Source organism: Oncorhynchus gorbuscha, linkage group LG04, assembly GCF_021184085.1.
Source record: "Oncorhynchus gorbuscha isolate QuinsamMale2020 ecotype Even-year linkage group LG04, OgorEven_v1.0, whole genome shotgun sequence".
NCBI lineage: Eukaryota > Metazoa > Chordata > Actinopteri > Salmoniformes > Salmonidae > Oncorhynchus > Oncorhynchus gorbuscha.
Genome location: NC_060176.1, coordinates 74,306,600 through 74,328,056, shown reverse-complemented (window position 1 = coordinate 74,328,056; position 21,457 = coordinate 74,306,600). Strand labels below are relative to the sequence as shown.

Here is a 21,457-nt window from a genome sequence, read left to right as displayed (position 1 = left end):
CACAAATGTCCTTTTAACAAGGCACACCTGTTAATTGAAATGCATTCCAGGTGACTATCTCATGAAGCTGGTTGAGAGAATACCAAGAGTGTGCAAAGCTGTCATCAAGGCAAAGGGTGGCTACTTTGAAGAATCTCAAATATAAAAAAATATATTTACATTTCTTTCACACTTTTTTGGTTACTACATGATTCCATAATTTTGATGTTTGCACTTTTATTCTACAATGTAGAAAATAGTAAACATTTAGAAAAACCCTTGAATGAGTAGTTGTGTCCAAACTTTTGACTGCTTACTGTATATATATATACCTTTTTTTGTTAAACAAACTCGGTCTGCTGACTCTTAGCAAACTTTTGCAAATAAATGGTGTTTGACCAGATGTAATGCTATTTCTCTGTAAATGAATAAACAACAGACTTTCAGCATGCTTATAGAGAAGGGCACTCAACATGTACTGCACTGACACAAGTGACTGATGATTGGTTTAAATAAGTTGATAATTGTCACCCCCTGATCTGTTTCACCTGTCTTTGTGATTGTCTCCACCCCCCCCCAAGTGTCGCCCATCTTCCCCTTTATCCCCTGTGTATTTATACCTGTGTTCCCTATTTGTCTGTTGCCAGTTCATCTTGTTTGTTTAAGTCAACCAGCATTGTGTGTCTCAGCTCCTGCTTTTTCCAGTCTCTCTTTTCTCGCCCTCCTGGTTTTGACCTTGTCCTGACTCAGAGTCCGCCTGCCTGACCCCGAGCCTGCCTGCTGACCTATGCCTTTGCCCCCCTCTGGATTACTGACCTCTGCCTCACCCTGAGCCTGGTACCATTGCCCTCTGGCTTACTGACACCTGCCTGCCTTGACCTGTCTATTGCCTGCCCCTATTGGAATATTAAACAATTGTTTATTCGTCATGGTCTGCATCTGGGTCTTACCTTCATACCTGATTTTTATTTTACCTTTATTTAACTAGGCAAGTCAGTTAAGAACAAATTCTTATTTTCAATGACTGCCTAGGAACAGTGGGTTAAATGCCTGTTCAGGGGCAGAACAATATATTTGTACCTTGTCAGATCAGGGGTTTGAACTTGCAACCTTCTGGTTACTAGTCCAACACTCTAACCACTAACAAACAACAATGTTGTTGATCCATCCTCAGTTTTCTCATATCACAGCCATTAAACTCTGTAATTGTTCTAAAGTCACCATTGGCGTCATTGTGAAATCCCTGAGCGGTTTCCTTACTCTCTGGCAACTGAGTTAGAAAGGAAACCTGTATCTTTGTAGTGACTGGGTGTATTGATACACCATCCAAAGTGTAATTAATAACTTCACCATGCTCAAATGGATATTCAAAGTCTGCTTCTTTCTTTCTTTTTATCCATCTAACAATAGGTGCCCTTCTTTGCACAGTATTACTAAACCTGCCATGTCTCTGTGGTTGAATCTGTGTTTGAAATTCACTGCTCGACTGAGGGACCTTTCAGATAATTGTATGTGTGCGGTACAGAGATGAGATAGTATTTTTTTAAATAATTTTCAACAGTATTATTGCACAAGAGTGAGTACATGCAATTTATTATGTGACTTGTTAAGCTTTTTTTAGCTTCAGAACATATTTTGGCTTGCCATAGCAAAGGGGTTGAATACTTATTGACTCAAGAAATGTAAGCTTTTCATTTTAAATTAACTTGTAAAACAGAATTCTAATTTGATGACATTGGTTATTGTGTGTAGGTCAGTGACAAAAAATATAAACATAATCCATTTTAAATTCAAGCTCTAACACAACAAAATGTGGGAAAAAACAAAAGTGTGAATGCTTTCTGAAAGCATTGTAGGTGTTAAAATGTTCATTTTTTACTGGTCCAATGAAACGTTTGCCATGATAGTTTGACCCACCGCGGCTGCTGTAGTTGTAAGAATATGAATGGTTTGACGTGGAGTGTGGTTATTTCCGCAAAATCTGGATGGAGAAATGGCATGTTGTTAGCCTGCTAGCCGTAATTTGAGCTAGATTGAGACGGATTAGAATCGGTTCCCAGGTAGACTGGGTCGGTACTGGAGTGTTGACAACAGTCATTCATAGACTGATCCAATTTTTTCTTCCCTTCATAAAACGGAGCATCATGATTAAAGCCATACTAATATTCAACAACCATGGGAAACCTCGGCTTTCTAAATTCTACGAGCATTACGTGAGTATGCAATGAATTGTTTCGAATCTGCTGTAGCTAGCTTGCATGCATATAACAATGTTAGTTTATCTAGCTAGCTCTATTTTGGGCTAATTAATTGCACAATTATTATTGCAAACAAACAAGGTTAATTAGCTAACGTTATACTGGTTTATGTGGTGTAATGTGAGACTTTACTGGTTTGTTTACGTGGGTAGCTATGTCATTGATCTTGGGATATGCTATATCAGACTGAGCAACATTGTTATTTTAATAATTAAGCATGTGTCGGAATAGCTATCGTTTTACACACACAGGCTAGCTACTGGATTGGGGATGTTCATGTCTCTTCAGTCTCGTGCACTGAGTAAAACATGTTGAGTGTTAGTTTTGTCCGTCCAAAGGGCTTTACGTCACATGACACGCCGATGTTCACGTTATTGACTTGTGCTCCTGCCTATCAATCAATTAATTCCTCAGCAAAATTGTTGCTGTTTTTCTTCTTAAAGCTGAACATGTATTACTCGTCACAGGCTAGTAGACAAGGGGACAGACTAGCTAACCATGTAGAGTCCGATAAATTAACAGTGGTGTAAAATTACTTTTAAATTACTACTTAAGTCATTTTTGGGGGCATCTTTACTATTAACATTTTGACAACTTTTACTTCACTACATTCCTCAAGAAAATGATGCACTGTTTATCCTTATATTTCCCTGACACCCAAAATGACTCATTACTTTTGGAATGTTTAGCAGGACAGAAAATGGTCAAATTCACACTTATCAAGAGAACATCCCTGGTCATCCCGACTGCGTCTGATCTGGCAGACTCACTAAGCACATGCTTCATATGTTAATGATGTCTGAGAGTTGGCGCATGCCCCTGGCTATCTGTAAATAAATTAAAACTAGAAAATGTCTATGGTTTTCCTAATATAAGGAATTTGAAATGATTTATACTTTTGATACTTAAGTGCATTTAAAACCAAATACTTTTACTCAAGTAGTTTTTTACTGGGTGACTTTGACTTGAGTCATTTTCTATTTACAGTACTTATCTTTACTTTTACTCAAGTATGACAAAAAAAATTCTCCACCACTGTAGATTAATGAAGGCAATCCTGGGGTGGCAGGCACCATGCTCTACCACCTTAGCAACACAGGACTTTACAAAAGGCTATAATCTTTAAATGTTGTTATAGATAAACTAATTCCCAAGGGTAGCTAAGGGGCAATTCCACAGTAACATAGTGGCACTGAGACTCAGATTTTTCACTTAAAATGTTTGACAAACAAAAACCATTGATTTCAAAATTTACAAACTAAATAACTCTATACACAATGACTACTTTTAACAATTTTACACATTCACTGGAAAAACTGCGTGGGTGGAAAATTTAGTAACAGAATTTCTGTAAAATCTCCCTCAGTTTGTTGTCCACATTTTCCCAAAACTCTGAATACAGTACATTCGGAAAATATTCAGAACCCTTGACATTTTTCACATTTTGCTACGTTACAGCCTTATTCTAAAATGGATGAAATTGTTTCCCCCCCTCATAAATCTACACACATTACCCCATAATGACAAAGCAGAATTTCTTAAAAAAAAAATATATATATATATATATATATCTCACATTTACATAACTATTCAGACTCTTTAATCAGTACTTTATTGAATCACCTTTGGCAGCAATTACAGCCTCCAGTATTATTGGGCCCCGTGCTACAAGCTTGGCACGCCTTTGTTTGGGGAGTTTCTCCTATTCTTCTCTGCAGATTCTCTCAAGCTCTCAGGTTGGCTGGGGAGCGTCGCTGCACAGCTATTTTCAGGTCTCTCCAGAGATGTTTGATTGGGTTCAAGTCCGGGCCTTCGCTGGTTCACTCAAGGACTTTCAGAGATTTGTCCTGAAGCCACTCCTGTATTGTCTTGGCTGTGTGCTTAGGGTCGATGTCTTGTTGGAAAGTGAACCTTCGCCCCAGTCTGAGGTCCTGAGCACTCTGGAGAAGGTTTTCATCAAGGACCTCTCTGTACTTTGCTCTGTTCATCTTTCCCTTGATCCTGACTAGTCTCCCAGTCCCTGCCACTGAAAAACATCCCCACAGCATGATGCTGCCACCACCATACTTCACCGTAGGGGTGGTACCAGGTTTCCTCCAGATGTGATACTTGGCATTCAGGCAAAATAGTTCAATCTTGGTTTCATCAGACCAGAGAAACTTGTTTCTCATGGTCTGAGAGTCTTAAGGTGCATTTTGGCAAACTCCAAGTGAGTTGTTGTGCCTTTTATACCGAGGAGTGGCTTCTGTCTGGCCACTTTACCATAAACGCCAGATTGGTGGAGTGCTGCAGAGATGGTTGTCCTTCTGGAAGGTTCTCTTATCTCCACAGAGAAACTCTGGAACTCTGTCAGTGACCATCAGGTTCTTGGTCTCCTCCCTGACCATGGCCCTTCTCCCCCGATTGTTCAGTTTGGTCAGACGGCCAGCTCTATAACGAGTCTAGGTGCTTCCAAACTTCTTCCATTTTAAGAATGATGGAGACCACTGTGTTCCCGGGGACCTTCAATGCTAGAGAAATGTTTTGGTACCTTTCCCCAGATCTGTTTCTCAAGACACAATCCTGTCTAAGAGCTCTACGGACAATTCCTTTTACCTCTTGTCTTGGTTTTTGCTCTGACATGCACTGTCAACTGTGGGACCTTCTATAGACAAGTGTGTGCATTTGCAAATCATGTCCAATCAATTGAATTTACACATCTGAAGCAATCATAAACTTGTATTTTTCAGAAGTTTGGATATTAAAGCACAGTCAAGGACTGTTTGGCAGCAATTAGACTCTAGTCTTCTTGGGTATGACACTATAAGCTTGGCACAACTGTCAACTGTGGGATCTTATATAGACCGGTGTGTGCCTTTCCAAATCATGTCAAATCAATTGAATTGACCACAGAAGGACTCCAAGTTGTAGGAACATTTCAAGGATGATCATTGGAAACAGAATGAGCTCAATTTAGAGTCTCAAAGCAAAGGGTCTGAATACTTACAGTACCAGTCAAAAGTTTGGACACACCTGCTCATTCTAGGGTTTTTCTTTATTTTGAAAAATATTTTCTACATTATAGAATAATAGTGAAGACATCAACACTTTGAAAAATCTCAAATAAACAAATATATTTTAACACTTTTTTGCTTACTACATGATTCCATATGTTATTTCAAAGTAGCCACCCTTTGCCTTGATGACAGCTTTACACACGCTTAGCATTCTCTCAACCAGCTTCGTGAGGTAGTCACCTGGAATGCACTTCAATAACAGGTGTGCCTTGTTAATTTGTGGATTTTCTTTCCTCCTTAATGCATTTTAGCCAATCAGTTGTGACAAGGTAGGTGTGGTATACAGAAGATAGCCCTATTTGTAAAAGACCAAGTCCATATTATGGCAAGAACGGCTCAAATAAGCAAAGAGAAACGACAGTCCATCGTTACTTTCAGACATGATGGTCAGTCAATACAGAACATTTCAAGTGCATTTGCCAAAAACCATGAAGCGTTATGATGAAACCGTCTCTCATGAGGACCACCACAGGAAAGGAAGATCCAGAATTATCTCTGCTGCAGAGGATACGTTCATTAGAGTTACCAGCTTCAGAAATTGCAGCCCAAATAAATGCTTCAGAGTTCAACACATCTCAACATCAACTGTTCAGATGAGTCTGCATGAATCAGGCCTTCATGGTCGAATTGCTGCAAAGAAACCACTACTAAAGACACCAATTAGAAGAAGAGACTTGCTTGGGCCAAGAAACAAGCAATGGATATTAGACCGGTGGAAGTCTGTCCTTTGGTCTGATGAGTCCAAATTTGAGATGTTTGGTTCCAACCGTGTCTTTGTGAGACGTAGAGAAGGTGAAAGGATGATCTTCGCATGTGTGGTTCCCACTGTGAAGCATGGAGGAGGTGTGGGGGTGCTTTGCTTGTGACCCTGTCAGTGATTTATTTAGAATTCAAGGCACAGTTTACCAGTCTGGCTACCACACCATTCAGCAGTGATACACCATCCCATCTGGTTTGCGCTTAGTGGGACTGTCATTTGTTTTTCAACAGGACAATGACCCAAAACACACCTCCAGGCTGTGTAAGGGCTATTTGACCCAGAAGGAGAGTGATGGTGCTGCATCAGATGACATGGCCTCCACAATAACCCAACCTCAACCCAATTGAGGTGGTTTGGGATGAGTTGGACTGCAGAGTAAAGGAAAAGCAGCCAAAAAGTGCTCGGCATATATGGGAACTCCTTCAAAACTGTTGGAATAGCATTCCTCATGAAGCTGGTTGAGAGAATGCCAAGAGTGTGCAAAGCTGTCATCAAGGCAAAGGGTGGCTACTTTGAAGAATCTAAAATATATTTTGATTTGTTTAACTCTTATTTATTTTTGTTAGGTTACTACATGATTACATGTGTTATTTAAAGTTTGATGTCTTCTAATGACTGGTACTGTATGTAAATAAGGTATTTATGTTTTACATTTTAAATGCATTTGCAAAAATGTATAATAATCTGTTTTGCTTTGTCATGTCATTGTGTGTAGATTGATGAGGAGCATTTATTTAATACATTTTAGAATAAGGCTGTAATGTAACAATGTGGAAATAGTCAAGGGGTCTGAATACTTTCCGAATGCACTGCTCATATGAAATGTGTAAAACGGTATGTAAACATAATTAAAGTGACCAGTGTTCCATGTCTATGTACATAGGGCAGCAAATTACAGCTACTGATGGTGAGGATTCTTTCAGTCACTTGCATGAACACAGAAAACAGTTATTAGAAAAGCACATATTTATTTTATTTCACCTTTATTTTAACCAGGTAGGCTAGTTGAGAACAAGTTCTCATTTGCAACTGCGACCTGGCCAAGATAAAGCATAGCAGTGTGAACAGACAACACAGAGTTACACATGGAGTAAACAATTAACAAGTCAATAACACAGTAGAAAAAAAGGGGAGTCTATATACAATGTGTGCAAAAGGCATGAGGTAGGCGAATAATTACAATATTGCAGATTAACACTGGAGTGATAAATGATCAGATGATCATGTGCAGAACACAGAAATGTAGTTATTAGAAAAGCACATGAATAGAACACAGAAATGTAGTTATTAGAAAAGCACATGAATAGAACACAGAAATGTAGTTATTAGAAAAGCACATGAATAGAACACAGAAATGTAGTTATTAGAAAAGCACAAACATTGGGTCCTTTCACATGGAAATTACCTACATTTTTGTTTTTAATGTAATTTTGGAAAGTATTTTTTTTCAACAGGAGAGTTGCTCAAAAAACAAAAATAATATCGACAGCGTACTGTATATTCTACTGTGCATTATGTCCCCTTTCTTTTTCTAGAGCGAGGAGAGTGTGTGTCTCGATGTTTAGTAGAGTGAAGAGTAGGTTTATGAGATATTATGCTAGACCAGAGTCTCTGTGCTTGCATTGGCATGGAGAGCTCTCTGCTATGGCCTCTCCCCCTAGTCTCATGCTTCATATCACTTGACTCATTTCACATGATCACTTGAAGGCATTTCCTTTCACTGCAATGACCTGACGTACACATATTTCAGAGAGAACATTTGCAAGAATATGTGGACGCTGGAGAGGGTATGCAGTGAATGTCCTGCCACTTCTTTTAGGTTATGAGTGTGGAAAAAGGTCATTTGGATAGTTTTAAGCATAAATGTTATGAAGACCTGTGCCAAAAGCTTTACATTTTGGTTTTCCCATGCACACTGACTGTATTTGTAATTTATGTTCCACAGAATGAAGACACGGAACAACAAATCATCAGAGAAACATTTCATCTGGTGTCCAAAAGAGATGAGAATGTCTGCAATTTTCTAGAAGGTGGAATGTAAGAGAATTCTTTTAAGACGTCAAACTGCACTGGAGTACTGAAATCCATAAGTGTTAAGCTGAAGCGTTGTCTTAACACTTCCTGATCATGTCACAATGAAATGCATACCCTTTCAAATCAAATCAAATCAAATCAAATTTTATTTGTCACATACACATGGTTAGCAGATGTTAATGCGAGTGTAGCGAAATGCTTGTGCTTCTAGTTCCGACAATGCAGTGATAACCAACAAGTAATCTAACTAACAATTCCAAAACTACTGTCTTATACACAGTGTAAGGGGATAAGGAATATGTACATAAGGATATATGAATGAGTGATGGTACAGAGCAGCATACAGTAGATGGTATCGAGTACAGTATATACATATGAGATGAGTGTGTAGACAAAGTAACAAGTAAACAAAGTGGCATAGTTAAAGTGGCTAGTGATACATGTGTTACATAAGGATGCAGTCGATGATGTAGAGTACAGTATATACATATGCATATGAGATGAATAATGTAGGGTAAGTAACATTATATAAGGTAGCATTGTTTAAAGTGGCTAGTGATATATTTACATTTCCCATCAATTCCCATTATTAAAATGGCTGGAGTTGGGTCAGTGTCAATGACAGTGTGTTGGCAGCAGCCACTCAATGTTAGTGGTGGCTGTTTAACAGTCTGATGGCCTTGAGATAGAAGCTGTTTTTCAGTCTCTCGGTCCCAGCTTTGATGCACCTGTACTGACCTCGCCTTCTGGATGATAGCGGGGTGAACAGGCAGTGGTTCGGGTGGTTGATGTCCTTGATGATCTTTATGGCCTTCCTGTAACAACGGGTGGTGTAGGTGTCCTGGAGGGCAGGTAGTTTGCCCCCGGTGATGCGTTGTGCAGTCCTCACTACCCTCTGGAGAGCCTTACGGTTGAGGGCGGAGCAGTTGCCGTACCAGGCGGTGATACAGCCCGCCAGGATGCTCTCGATTGTGCATCTGTAGAAGTTTGTGAGTGCTTTTGGTGACAAGCCAAATTTCTTCAGCCTCCTGAGGTTGAATAGGCGCTGCTGCGCCTTCTTCACGACGCTGTCAGTGTGAGTGGACCAATTCAGTTTGTCTGTGATGTGTATGCCGAGGAACTTAAAACTAGCTACCCTCTCCACTACTGTTCCATCGATGTGGATAGGGGGGTGTTCCCTCTGCTGTTTCCTGAAGTCCACAATCATCTCCTTAGTTTTGTTGACGTTGAGTGTGAGTATCCTTTCAATTCCATGTAGACAAATTCAAACATTTGAGCTGATGATGTGGGCTACTCTACATCAATGTTCCACGAGTAGAATCTGCTTTCCACGAGGCAACAGCTCGTGACAAATTTCACTGCATGGGAGAGCTAAGGGAGAAAGAGGGAACCTATCAGATGGTGACCAGCAGGGGAGAGATCAATTGGATCATTATGAATAGTTGAATATTCCTTTGTCATTCATGAAGCAGTCCCAGGTGTTAGGCTATTGCATTGTGGAACCTCCTCTCATTCAACAGAGACTAATAGAACTGGGGTGTATTCATTAGTGCACACCAGTAGTGAAATGTTTTGCAACAAACTTATTTGGCAAATTCAGGTTAGTCTCCCTAGAGATCTGCCCATTTACTTATGTTTGGTTCCTAGTGAATACAACCCTGGGATCCCTGGTATATGACTGTTGCTCCAGTTTAGTCTCATCAACAAATACGATGTTGCTCAAGCAGCTTGACCTTCGACACAGACTCGGGTCAACATGCTTTTATCAGGTCTTACAACGATTGGTCAAGGCTTCTGTCCTCGGCCTGGACTTAAAGGAAAACTCCACCCCAAAACTATCCTTTTGATATATGTTTCAGTAGTCCATTGCTGATATAATAATGAATGTTGCATCACATGCTGCTAAATGCATCAAGCGGGCCAGATTGTTTGCGTCCAACAGATTGACAGGACCAAGTGGCTAGTGCAGGTTAAAGGAAAACTATTCATTGTTATGTTTCATTAGTCCATTATTGATATAGTCCCAAAATGTTTTGCCTGTCAGCAATCAAGTTTAGATATGTAATACGCAAAATATATCATCATTACAGGCCATATTTCTGTATTTTGAAAGTTACATGTCTTAAACTTGATTGCTGACATGCACATTTTTGGGGGACTATATCAATAATGTACTAATGAAATAAATATCACAGGATAGTGTTTTTGTTGGCATATTTCTTTAGCCTTCTCATAACGTCTGGATATTCAAATGCTATATTGTGAATGCAGTTCCTGACCCGGTTACTTGTTCATAAAACCAACATGTTGGGCTGTGTTTCATGTCATTGAATGTGTGAATTGAGTAGGGTTGCACATTTTGGGTAATATTCACAAGTGGAAGCCTTCCATGGGAATTAACAGAAATATATGTAAATGAATATTAATACCATTAAATGTAGATGTATATTTACCATATCATATGGAGACAGAAACATAAACCTTTTACCTCATCATAAGTAGACATAATTGCAAATGATTAAATCCTTCCAATAGAAAATAAAAAACTATTTAGTTACGAATTAAACTTTAATTAAATTAGTTGACTCTTCACATGGGGTGATTTCACTGAACAACAAAAGAAAGGGAATATTTAATTATCCCCAATGATCCCTCATCTCCCAAAAACATTTCAACATCTGTAAAATGATAGTCTAGAAACTCAGGCTTCCATGTCTTCTCCCTGGACCTCCTCAATGTCCACCTCTTGAACATCAGTCTCTGAGGCCTCATCTTCACTGTCACTTTCCAACCTTGTTGGGGATGGCTTATCAGGCTCAAAAAGCCTCAAATATGCTTGGATGGCCACCAGTTGTTCAACCTGTGTATTAGTCAGCCCGTTGCGTGCTTTGGTGTGCGTGTTCTCAAACAAGGACCAGTTGCACTCTGAGGCAGCTGATGTTGATGGGATTTGGAGGATGATGAAAGCAACAGGGGAAAGAGTCTCAGATCCACAAAGTCTCTTCCACCAGGTGGCTGATGAGATATGTTGGCATAACTACCATATTGCATCTTCATCCCAAAGCCATTGCTTGGAAGTGTACTTCGCCAGCCTGCCAAGAACCTCATCCAAGCCAAGGTGGCGAGACCCAGTAGTGATAACACCATAGGCCCTGTTGATCTCTGCACCAGACATGATGCTCTTGCCAGCATACTTGGGGTCCAACATGTACGCTGCATTGTGTATAGGCTTCAGGCAGAAGTCTTCATGCTTTTTGATGCATTTCAGAACTACAGTTTCCACTGCTTGGAGCAACAGTGAAGTGGGCAGGGCAGTACGGACTTCTTCTCTTTCATCTGTAAGCAGAGTCGGAACATCAGACAGGATGGCGGTGTCTCCCTCAATCTGTGCAATGGCTACTGCTATTGGTTTCAGGCTGCTTTACCACTCTCCCAAAATACATCATCCAGGAAAATCCCCTTGATGGGGCTGTCCATATCGGCAGACTGATATGGCCATTTCTTGGAGAGACTACTTCCGCTCCAGGAGACTGTCAAACATTCTATTTAAATTTTTTACAACATTTATTTATCTAGGCAGGTCAGTTAAGAACAAATTCTTATTTACAATGACTGCTTAGGAACAGTGGGTTAATTGCCTTGTTCAGGGGCAGAAGGACATACTTTTATCTTGTCAGCTCGGGGATCCGAACTAGCAACCTTTTGGTTACTGGCCCAACACTCTAACCACTAGGCTACCTGTGGGCTCAATAGCCTAGTGGGTAAATAGTGTGGGCTCAATAGCAACTCATTGGTGTGCAAGATCTTGAGAATCAGCTTTATATGTGATGTAAGAATGCACTGTGTGTGCATGTAGAGGGTTGCAATTCCATTGAATTGGGGATAGTTTAACCAAAATATGCCACAAGACCTATAATTGCTTTGTGTATCCCACAAAAAAAGATACACTTAACTTTTTTTGATGAATTTAAGAAAAAATCCCCAAATTCCAGTGCCTAACTTCCCATGGAAAGTTTCCAACCCTTTTCAACCCTAGTATTGCGTAATAAACATCACACTGACTGGGTGTTTCATTAATGATCATTGTGCTGACAACTATCCCATGTATGTATTGGTGCACTAATGAACACACCCCGTTTAGAGAACTTTTCAACTGTCCCCTCGGTTTGTTTTTGTGTCGTCAGGTTGATTGGTGGATCTGAGAACAGGCTCATCTACAGACACTATGCCACTCTCTACTTTGTATTCTGCGTCGATTCCTCTGAGAGCGAGCTTGGCATCCTAGACCTTATCCAGGTAATGTTTCTCAAGTCTTGGGGGGGGGGGGGTCGTTTTTTGTTGTCGAACTATAAACATTTGGTACCACCATCTTAGACTGGCTTGTTGTTGGTGGACGTGTCATTGATGGAGTAAAACAATGGCCAACCTAACTCTGTAGATTATTACTGTTCAGTGAATGTGATTGTCTCTCCACAGGTGTTTGTGGAAACATTGGACAAATGCTTCGAGAATGTCTGTGAACTTGACTTAATTTTCCACGTGGACAAGGTACAACCTATTGTATCAACCATATTCTAGCAATGCGCTGTTCATTGTAATATGTCCTATATCAGAGACGGTTAAATGTTCACAATGAATGTATGACTCCCCATAGACACTGACTGTGCCATTGTGTAATTAATTTACTATAAGACTGTCTAGGTGAATTTATCTAATATAATAATAATATATGCCATTTAGCAGACGCTTTTATCCAAAGCGACTTACAGTCATGTGTGCATACATTCTACGTATGGGTGGTCCCGGGGATCGAACCCACTACCCTGGCGTTACAAGCGCCATGCTCTACCAACTGAGCTACAGAACCCACCTACAGGATCTACTTCTGTGATAACGCTCGGTCCTGCTGGCTCGTAATTTCTAGCCACGTCTGTTGCAGCGAAGCAGGATATTGTGTTACTTTCTGCACAGGTTGCCTCATTTCACGCAGAAAGATTCCATTGATATTCATGTGTACACAGGGTAATATGAGCAAAGAGAAAGCAAGATAATTGTGACTGCAGTAATCTATAACCTAGTCTGGGAAAACCCAGACTGAGGGCTACGCCATTGGTGTATGCAGGAACATTGTTAATGACCAAAGCAACCTATCTGCCTTGAGGAAATGAAGCAATCTACATAAAACAAACAAATTATAAATGGGACTCAGTGTGATTTATGTTTGCATAACGAATGTTTTTACATGAGATGAGGTTGCATGTGTATATCTCTCATCAGGTCATCCGTTTTCAAGGGTGCTACGTCTCCTGTTCACATTTGTTTAGCCTCTTCAATATCAAACAGTAAATATCAATTTTAATTGTCTAAGAAAATAATTCCTCTTTGAAGTAGATCCTGTAGGTTTCAAAGGCACACCGAAAAAGCCCCCACCCCACCCCCCAAAAAAAACGATTGGGTCACAGCAATTTAATGTTTTCTCAGTCAGAGCAAAACCTGTTAATAGATCACCTTCTATTGAACCTGTAGGTCCACAATATACTGGCAGAGATGGTGATGGGGGGGATGGTGCTGGAGACCAACATGAATGAGATCATCATACAGGTGGACGCCCAAAACAAAATGGAGAAATCTGAGGTAAGAGTACTTCTCTAGGACTTCCTATACTCTGGGTACATACAGGCATGTGTGTATGCTGGACCCTGCATGTCCTTCTTGTGATGCTCCTATTTGTGCTCTCTGGAGCTCCACTGCTGCACCACATAGAATGCTAATTCTCTTCCAACCAACCCCCAAAGATATAATCATCATCATAAAACACCGTCTCTTCTACCGAATGTAAATGTACACATTTTCCAATGCATCTGTGTAATCTTGATCCTCAGTAATCACACACCCTCATGAGACACATTGCTCATCCTACTCTACAGACTGGAAATGTCCTATTGGTGTATTTTGCTTAAATGTGGAGGGGATGGTAGCGTTTGGATGACTTGAATGGTTAGTTGTGGTCATTCTGATGTTAAAGTTGTCCTGAGCTGAGCTTGTTAACATCTGTGAGCTGATATCTTGTAGGTGAGTTGTCCATGATGTTAAAGACAAGATATTGCTTTGTTCTCATGCAGCTGTTGTCACTTTTTTTCCCTAATTAATTTGCAGATCTCTTTGAATATAGTCTTTACATTTCACCATTCTTGAAAACAGATTGTTTCATGGAATCAATGCCATTATGACTTAGACAAGATGTATTTTAAATTGACACACACACACAAAGTTCTCTAGTTAAATAAATGAATATGAAGCAAAATATTTAAAAGCCACAAATGTTTATCAGTAAGTTCTTTGAAGGAGATATTTTGTTAGGTTACGTTTGCTTGGCTGTTATTGCAATGTAGTGCTACTACACAATATAAGGCAACTTGCTGTTAAGTTCTTTTTGTTTCCAACATCTACAGATTTTTTTTACCTCACTGTAGCAATGTGGATGTGTTTAACAATTTAAACAATGCTTTGGTAACAACTTTAGGCCGTATTTTGTGGTTGATCAAATGGAATCATTATTGACATTTGAATTGTAAGCCGAGTCTTTGACTGTTCAACAAACAGATGTGCTCCGTCTTCTCCTTCTTGGACCTACCCTAGACCGCAGTGTTCCTCATAATCATTCAAACTTCAACACCAATGCTAATTCTGAGTCATAAGAATGATGTAAATTAAACCAATTCCAAGCAGTATGTACAAAAAAAAATACAAATTGGATTTAGTTCACTTTCACATCCTCAACCAGCTCAATGTAAAACTCTGTTTCTTTGACTTTGGAGATGTTGAGGCTTCTCAGGTCAGTGTCTATGAATGTGGTCTACGATAGGTCTTATCACTTTCTATTTATACTGAACAAAAATATAAACGCAACAATTTCAAAGATTTTACGGAGTTACAGTTCATATGAGGAAATCAGTCAATTTAAATAAATTCATTCGGCCCTAATCTATGGATTTCACATGACTGGGCAGGGAAGCAGCCATGGGTGCCAGGCCCAGCCAATCCAAATGAGTTTTTCCCCACACAATGGTTTTATTACAGACAGAAATACTCCTCAGCTTCATCAGCTGTCCGGGTGGCTGGTTTCAGATGATCCTGCAGGTGAAGAAGCCGGCTGTGGAGGTTCTGGGCTGGCGTGGTTACACATGGTCTGCGGTAGTGAGGCCGTTTGGACATACTGCCAAATTCTCTAAAACAACGTTGTAGCCGGTTTATGGTAGAGAAATTAACATTCTATTCTGTGGCAACAGCTCTGGTGGACATTCCTGCAGTCAGCATGCGAATATCACGCCTCCCTCAAGACATCTGTGGCATTGTGTGACAACTGCACATTTTAGAGTGGCCTTTTATTGTCTCCAGCACAAGGTGCACCTGGGTAATGATCATGCTGTTCAATCACCTTGATATGCCACACCTGTCAGGTGGATGGATTAGCTTGGCAAAGGAGAAATACTCACTAACAGGGGTATAAACAAATTTGTGCACAAAATCTGAGCTCAATAAGCTTTTTGTGCTTATGAAAATTGTCTGGGATCTTTTTTATTTCTGCTCATGAAACATGACACCAACACTTTACATGTTGTTTATATTGTTGTTCAGTGTAGATATAAACTGTAATTACTTTGCTCTGCTTTAACAACATTACTCATTCCTCTTTTTCCCTGACGCTTTCTAGTTCTTTCCATTCTTCTCTCTTTACAGACGTTTATCTTTCAGTCTCCCAGACAGGACAGGTAGACACAGGTACTGCTAAATTTCCAACCAAGTACTGTAACCTCCCAAATTTACACTATACCTAGTTCTCCATGGGCCGACCACTTAATAACAGCAAAACGACGTCACAAACTATCTTTTACAGCAGACCCAACAATTTATCACTGTTACTTAAAAATAGTAATGAAACCCCATATTGCTTAGCTACTATTAAGGAAATTGGTTAACATGTTTCAATTATAATTTAAAACCTCCATGTAAGGTGACTGTAAATAGTTTTTAGGACAACAGGGACTTAATATTGGGCAGACTAGGCTTAGCCATATAGAACTGTTTGTAAGCTATACCTGCCAGAGTTAATTTATTTTAATTTTACCTGAATCAAAAAATAAACGGGTCCTATCATAGCCCAAACAAAATATGTGTGTTAAATAAAACGGTGTTACAAGTGAAAACATCTCCTATTCGTATGATCTCCATTTTGTTGTTGGTGGTGGTGATGGGCTTCCATAGCTTTACGTGGCTCAGTGCAGCCAGCAGCTACTGCAACAACCAAAAAATCTGAATAACACATTTCAGCGGTTTCATAAACATTGCTCCGCTATTACCATTTATACTGTGGGAGTGTTGGCTCAATGAGACCATTCTGTTTACACTGCCCTGCTTCAAGGGAGGGCAACTGTCATCTCCAGATGTAGAGCGAGAGACGTGGCAAGTATTCCACTTTACATCTGAGTAATACGTGTAGCCGACAGTACTTTTACAAAAAGTATAGTAAGTAAGAAGAGCAGTGGAGGCTGCTGAGGGGAGGACGGCTCCTAATAATGTCTGTAACAGAGCAAAAGGAATGGCATCAAACACCTGGAAACCATGGAAACCATGTGTTTTGATCTATTTGATACCCTTCCGCTCCAGCCATTACCACGAGCCCGTCCTCCCCAATTACGGTGCCACCGACCTCCTGTGGTGAGGCTCTAAGAGGTGCAATCATACTGTTCACCTGTCGGGTCTGGCTCAGTGTTTGTGTTTGTTTGTAACAGAGGTCTCGTCTCAATTTCGCAGGTGCTGAAAATTTCAAGCCACATCTCGCTAGGCTCATAGCTAGCCAAGTACAACACCGCATGTTATCTCTACTGGTCCTTGTCACCACACTGCTTTGCTGCCCTATAACTCTCATCAGACTGCTTTTATGACGTGTAAACTACTGTTTACATACTTGAAATGTGTTTTTCCCCCCCTGGGTTGTGACATCAGTGTTCATTAATCAACAGACCATATCCCAAGCCAGTCATTTGGTTTTCCAGGCAGTCACAGCTCAGTGCTGACACCGTAGTAATGCCTGTTTGGGGAAACCTATGGAACCCTCAGCGTGACTGAGTACTAGACCAGAAACCTAGGCCTTTTGGCAACTGGCAAGGAGCAAGTCTAATTTATCTCCCTTGAGTTGTTACATATAGGCTATTCAGTATAATTTAGTTGACTGGCTGCCAAGGTTAGTAAAAACCCAGGGTTGTTCTCATTGAGGACAGTAGTTACTCTGTATTGTCACAACTTGAGGGCAGCGAAATTTATGAAGGACACTTAAACTGACCTTGTGTTTTTAATTACAGAGGATGAAATTAGAATTCTGTGTACATCAAGGGTTAGAACCGGTTCAGGGAACAGAACCCGGAACCTGGACTGAATGTGATCTATACTGTTCCGCAACCGAACTGTTATTTCTAAAGCATTGGAACCGGTTAATACTATAATTTTAAATTCCGGACGGCAACAACAACAAAAAATCTCCCACAAAAACAAAGTGCCTATGCAAAGTCCTCCCTCTGTCAATCTGAAACGTCTTCCAGCGTCTGCCTGCCAGCTGAACATCTTTGTCAGTGTGTGTGTGTAGGCTACCTCCCCCTCCGAAGCCTACTGACATTACAAGTGTGATTCAGAAGATAGGGAGAGACATTTCTTATTAGAAGAATGGATTTACTTTTTCATTGCTAGTTTGGGATACTATAGTTATCACATTTCACATAGGATTTATTAACCACAGAGGTAAGATGTGTTTTTAATTTTGGTTCTGCTCGTTAGTGATCTTGCCTCTCTGGTCCAACTCTGAAGTTCAAAGACATTCAAAATTCATAGAAGCCGCTCCTCCGTAGGTATAATTCTTTATTTTGTTGGTCAGGAACATTGGAACGGAACAAAGGGTTCTGCTCAGAACAAAACCATTGGAAAATAATTTTAGAAATGGCTAAACAACTGGTTTAAACATTTAGTGAATGCTACTGATGAATATTTGTCACCGGTCCTATGATAGTTGAAAAGAGATGCCTAGTTCTACTCATTTTCACAACTAGAAAGTGTAGCCTAGAAGCTGATTGAATTGACATTTTTCTGACTGTTAAAGATTCTGTGGAAGAACGGCTGCAATTTTTTAAAGTAATCCCTCAATCTAGGGATCAAGAAATGTTATTCATAGCAAATGTCCATTACTTATTTTGCTATTGACATTTCAACCAATTTTTTTTATTTATCTCAAATTATATTAGAAATTTTTATAATTTTCTATTGAACAATGCTTTGAAATTCACTGCTTTAGTGGTTCTCCTCCGTCTCCTTCAGTATACCACAGAGTAGACACCCTGCTGTGTCCCAGTATTACAACAATTCCCCACATGGTACATGTCATTGGGTAATGCTGTGGAAATAACTCAACATTGAATAGCTGTCGCTTGCATCTTTTATGTACTTTTTTAATAATCAAACATTAGCCTAGGTTGAACATAGTCAGCCACGTTACCAACTATTAAGTCCTTACCTTACCGTGTGAAGAGTTCCCTTCTGAGTTGTTAAAATCGTAATATATTACAGTATATCCTTGAAAAAGATTCTAAATGTTCTAACTGGTAAAACAGTCTGTTTATTGTACTTCAGAATGGTCATAAAAAGGTCTACGAAACTATTATGAATTCTAATAATGGTGTTATATTTCACTGAGAAATATTTAAGCTGTAAGATAAGTTCACATACAGATTGTTTTTATTTATTCAACCTTTAATTAACTAGGCAAGTCAGTTAAGAGCAAATTCTTATTTACAATGACGGCCTACACCGGCCAAACCGTCCCTTAACTCCGACGGCGCTGGGCCAATTTTGCCCCGCCATGTGGGACTCCCGATCACAGCCAGTTGTGATACAGCCTTGGATCGAACCCGGGTCTGTAGTGATGCCTCTAGCACTGCGATGCAGTAGAGTGATTTACATTAGGCCATCTGATATTGCTCTAGTTAGTTTCCCAAGATGCAGCCTATATAAGACATTTCACTTCAGTCACGTCACATGCCCAATTTATGTTTTCTAAATTCTGTAAACATTCTATACATAACTATAGCTTCATTTCCTCCTCATATCAAAAACCATTTTTTTCTGCTTTACCCAATTCTCCCCTTGCATTTGTATCCTTATCAGTCCTTGAGAATTTGTTTGGTTCACTTTTCAAGCAATGCTGCCTCTTGTCTTTTTAATAGTAAATTTAATATTTTAAGATCAATGAATGTAGCAGTATGTTCTCATAGTTGATTCATAATTGGCCCTGGTTGTGATGTAAATCATAAATGAACCAAATATAGCATGTGCATATGAAGCTAGGCATTTGGATGTACATTTGCAGATTGTCTGTTTTTAATAGTTGATGCTTTGCATTTTGTCTGGCGTCTGTGGTGCTGCATGTTTCGTCCTGTGCTGTTGTGTGTCCCTGTCCATTGTGAGGGTCGAGTGGTGTAAGTGTTTCTAGGGACTCTTAACTCTGTTATATTTATGTTTTGTATCTAGGCTGGTATTGCAGGAGCCCCTGCTCGCGCAGTGTCAGCCGTAAAGAACATGAACCTCCCCGAAATGCCCAGAAACATCAACATTGGAGACATCAGCATAAAAGTGCCAAACTTACCCTCCTTCAAATAGCCGGCAAGACCCACCGTGCAGAAGTCGACCAATGTTTACCATGCAATTGTTTAACCAAAATCCGAACAAATACCAACTTTTCTCAAAGAGCATGAAGGTACTGTGTGAATTTCTTTGGCGTTAACTTTTTTTCTTTCTCTCCCTGGTTTTAAATGAATGTCATTGTGACTTTGTTCTGTTTGAGAAAATGAAGTATTTATTTATTCCATTCCTCGACCCTCACTGGAGGTGTGCCCTTATGTCGTGGCTGCTACAGTATTGTAAATTCATACTTTAGTAGTGGTTTGTAAAACAAACAGAATATTCTTATATACAGTATATGATGCACAGGAGTTTGGAGGCATCTTAATTAGAAAGGACGGGCTTGTGGTAATGGCTGTAGCAGAATATGTGGAATGGTTTTCCATTCACTCCGTTCCAGCAATTATGAGCTGTCCTCCCCTCACCAGCCTCCACTGATATGACGATATATGCTGAAATTGTATTTCTTTGTCTTACCTGTATACACAATGGTTTAAACAAATTATCTTGTCAAAAAATGTTTCTCTTGATTTAATCAGTGCATGTGTTTTTTGTTTTTTGCAACTTAATAAACTATTGAATCATTTTTTGCTTATTTGGAATTTTTGTTGGCAGTTAAAGGTTTCATTGTATTCAATAATATAATAATAGCCAGTTAAGTATGTTTGTCTGAAAGAAGAGCAAGTTGGACCACAGTTTGATCTAAGTAGGTAACATCTTATGGACATTGTCAAAGACTCCAGTCACCAAGTCATAGACTATTCTCTTTGCTATCGCACAGCAAGCGATACTGCAGCGCATTGCCTCAGTACCAGTACCCCCTTTATATAGCCTCGTTATTTTATTGTGTATCTTATTATTTATGTGTTTAACTTAAAATATTTACTAAATAAACTGAACTCTTTCTTGAGCTGCATTGTTGGTTAAGGAACCGACAACACCTGTTGTTTTCAGCGCATGTGACAGAATTTTATTTGATCCCATGATTACATTTGGAAGTTTATTTTTTATTTTTTAATTAACAACAAATCAATACATAAAGCACATGAGGGAACACAAGCATACATAGATTACAAACAATGGACAATCGAGCTAGGGGGTACAATATCACATTACAATTACACAAGGACCTTAAGGGACATGCATATGCATATACTTACAATTCTAACAGCTTTTTTGTTAGTAGAGCATTTAACCGTCTTAAAATACAGTTCAATTTCTTTTTGTAGGATACGAAAATGTGGTTTTCTGTTTGTAAATTTACATTTGTGTATATGAAATTTGGCCAAAAGAATAATGAAATTAATTACATAAAAATGATTCCGCTTATTTCTATTGTATGTAAAGAATCCAAACAGTACATCTCTCCACAATAGTGTAAAATCTTCATAAATGTGTTCAATTATAAACCTACTGATGTCTTGCCACAGTTTTCTTACATGCATACAATGCCAAAAAAAGATGCACAACTGTTTCTGGGTGGTCATTACAAAAGGAGCAATTTGAGTTGATGTTTTCCTTAAACTTCTTCATATAGTGGTTGGCAGGATAATATTTATGAATAATTTTAAATGAAACTTCCTTAATTTTGTTAACATTACATTTGGAAGTGGTTGGTGTGCCATGCTACTAGATGACGCAATACG

At 39.5% G+C, this 21,457-nt stretch overlaps 1 protein-coding gene across 1 annotated transcript; it reads left to right on the top strand.

The window, feature by feature from the left end:
- The first annotated feature begins 1,920 nt into the window (after positions 1–1,920).
- On the top strand, positions 1,921–20,397 carry LOC124034636 (AP-3 complex subunit sigma-1-like). Its single transcript, XM_046348074.1, has 6 exons — positions 1,921–2,192; positions 7,999–8,090; positions 12,272–12,383; positions 12,564–12,635; positions 13,614–13,721; positions 19,662–20,397. Exons 1-6 carry the CDS (start codon positions 2,124–2,126, stop codon positions 19,788–19,790), a joined length of 582 nt encoding a protein of 193 aa, XP_046204030.1. The 5' UTR covers positions 1,921–2,123; the 3' UTR covers positions 19,791–20,397.
- The last annotated feature ends 1,060 nt before the right edge of the window (positions 20,398–21,457 follow it).

Coding starts and splice junctions, on each gene's coding strand:
- LOC124034636 (XM_046348074.1), top strand. CDS start 2,124: ATGATTAAAGCCATACTAATATTCAACAACCATGGGAAACCTCGGCTT. Junction 8,091..12,271: donor AATTTTCTAGAAGGTGGAAT/GTAAGAGAATTC, acceptor TTGTGTCGTCAG/GTTGATTGGTGGATCTGAGA. Junction 12,636..13,613: donor TAATTTTCCACGTGGACAAG/GTACAACCTATT, acceptor TTGAACCTGTAG/GTCCACAATATACTGGCAGA.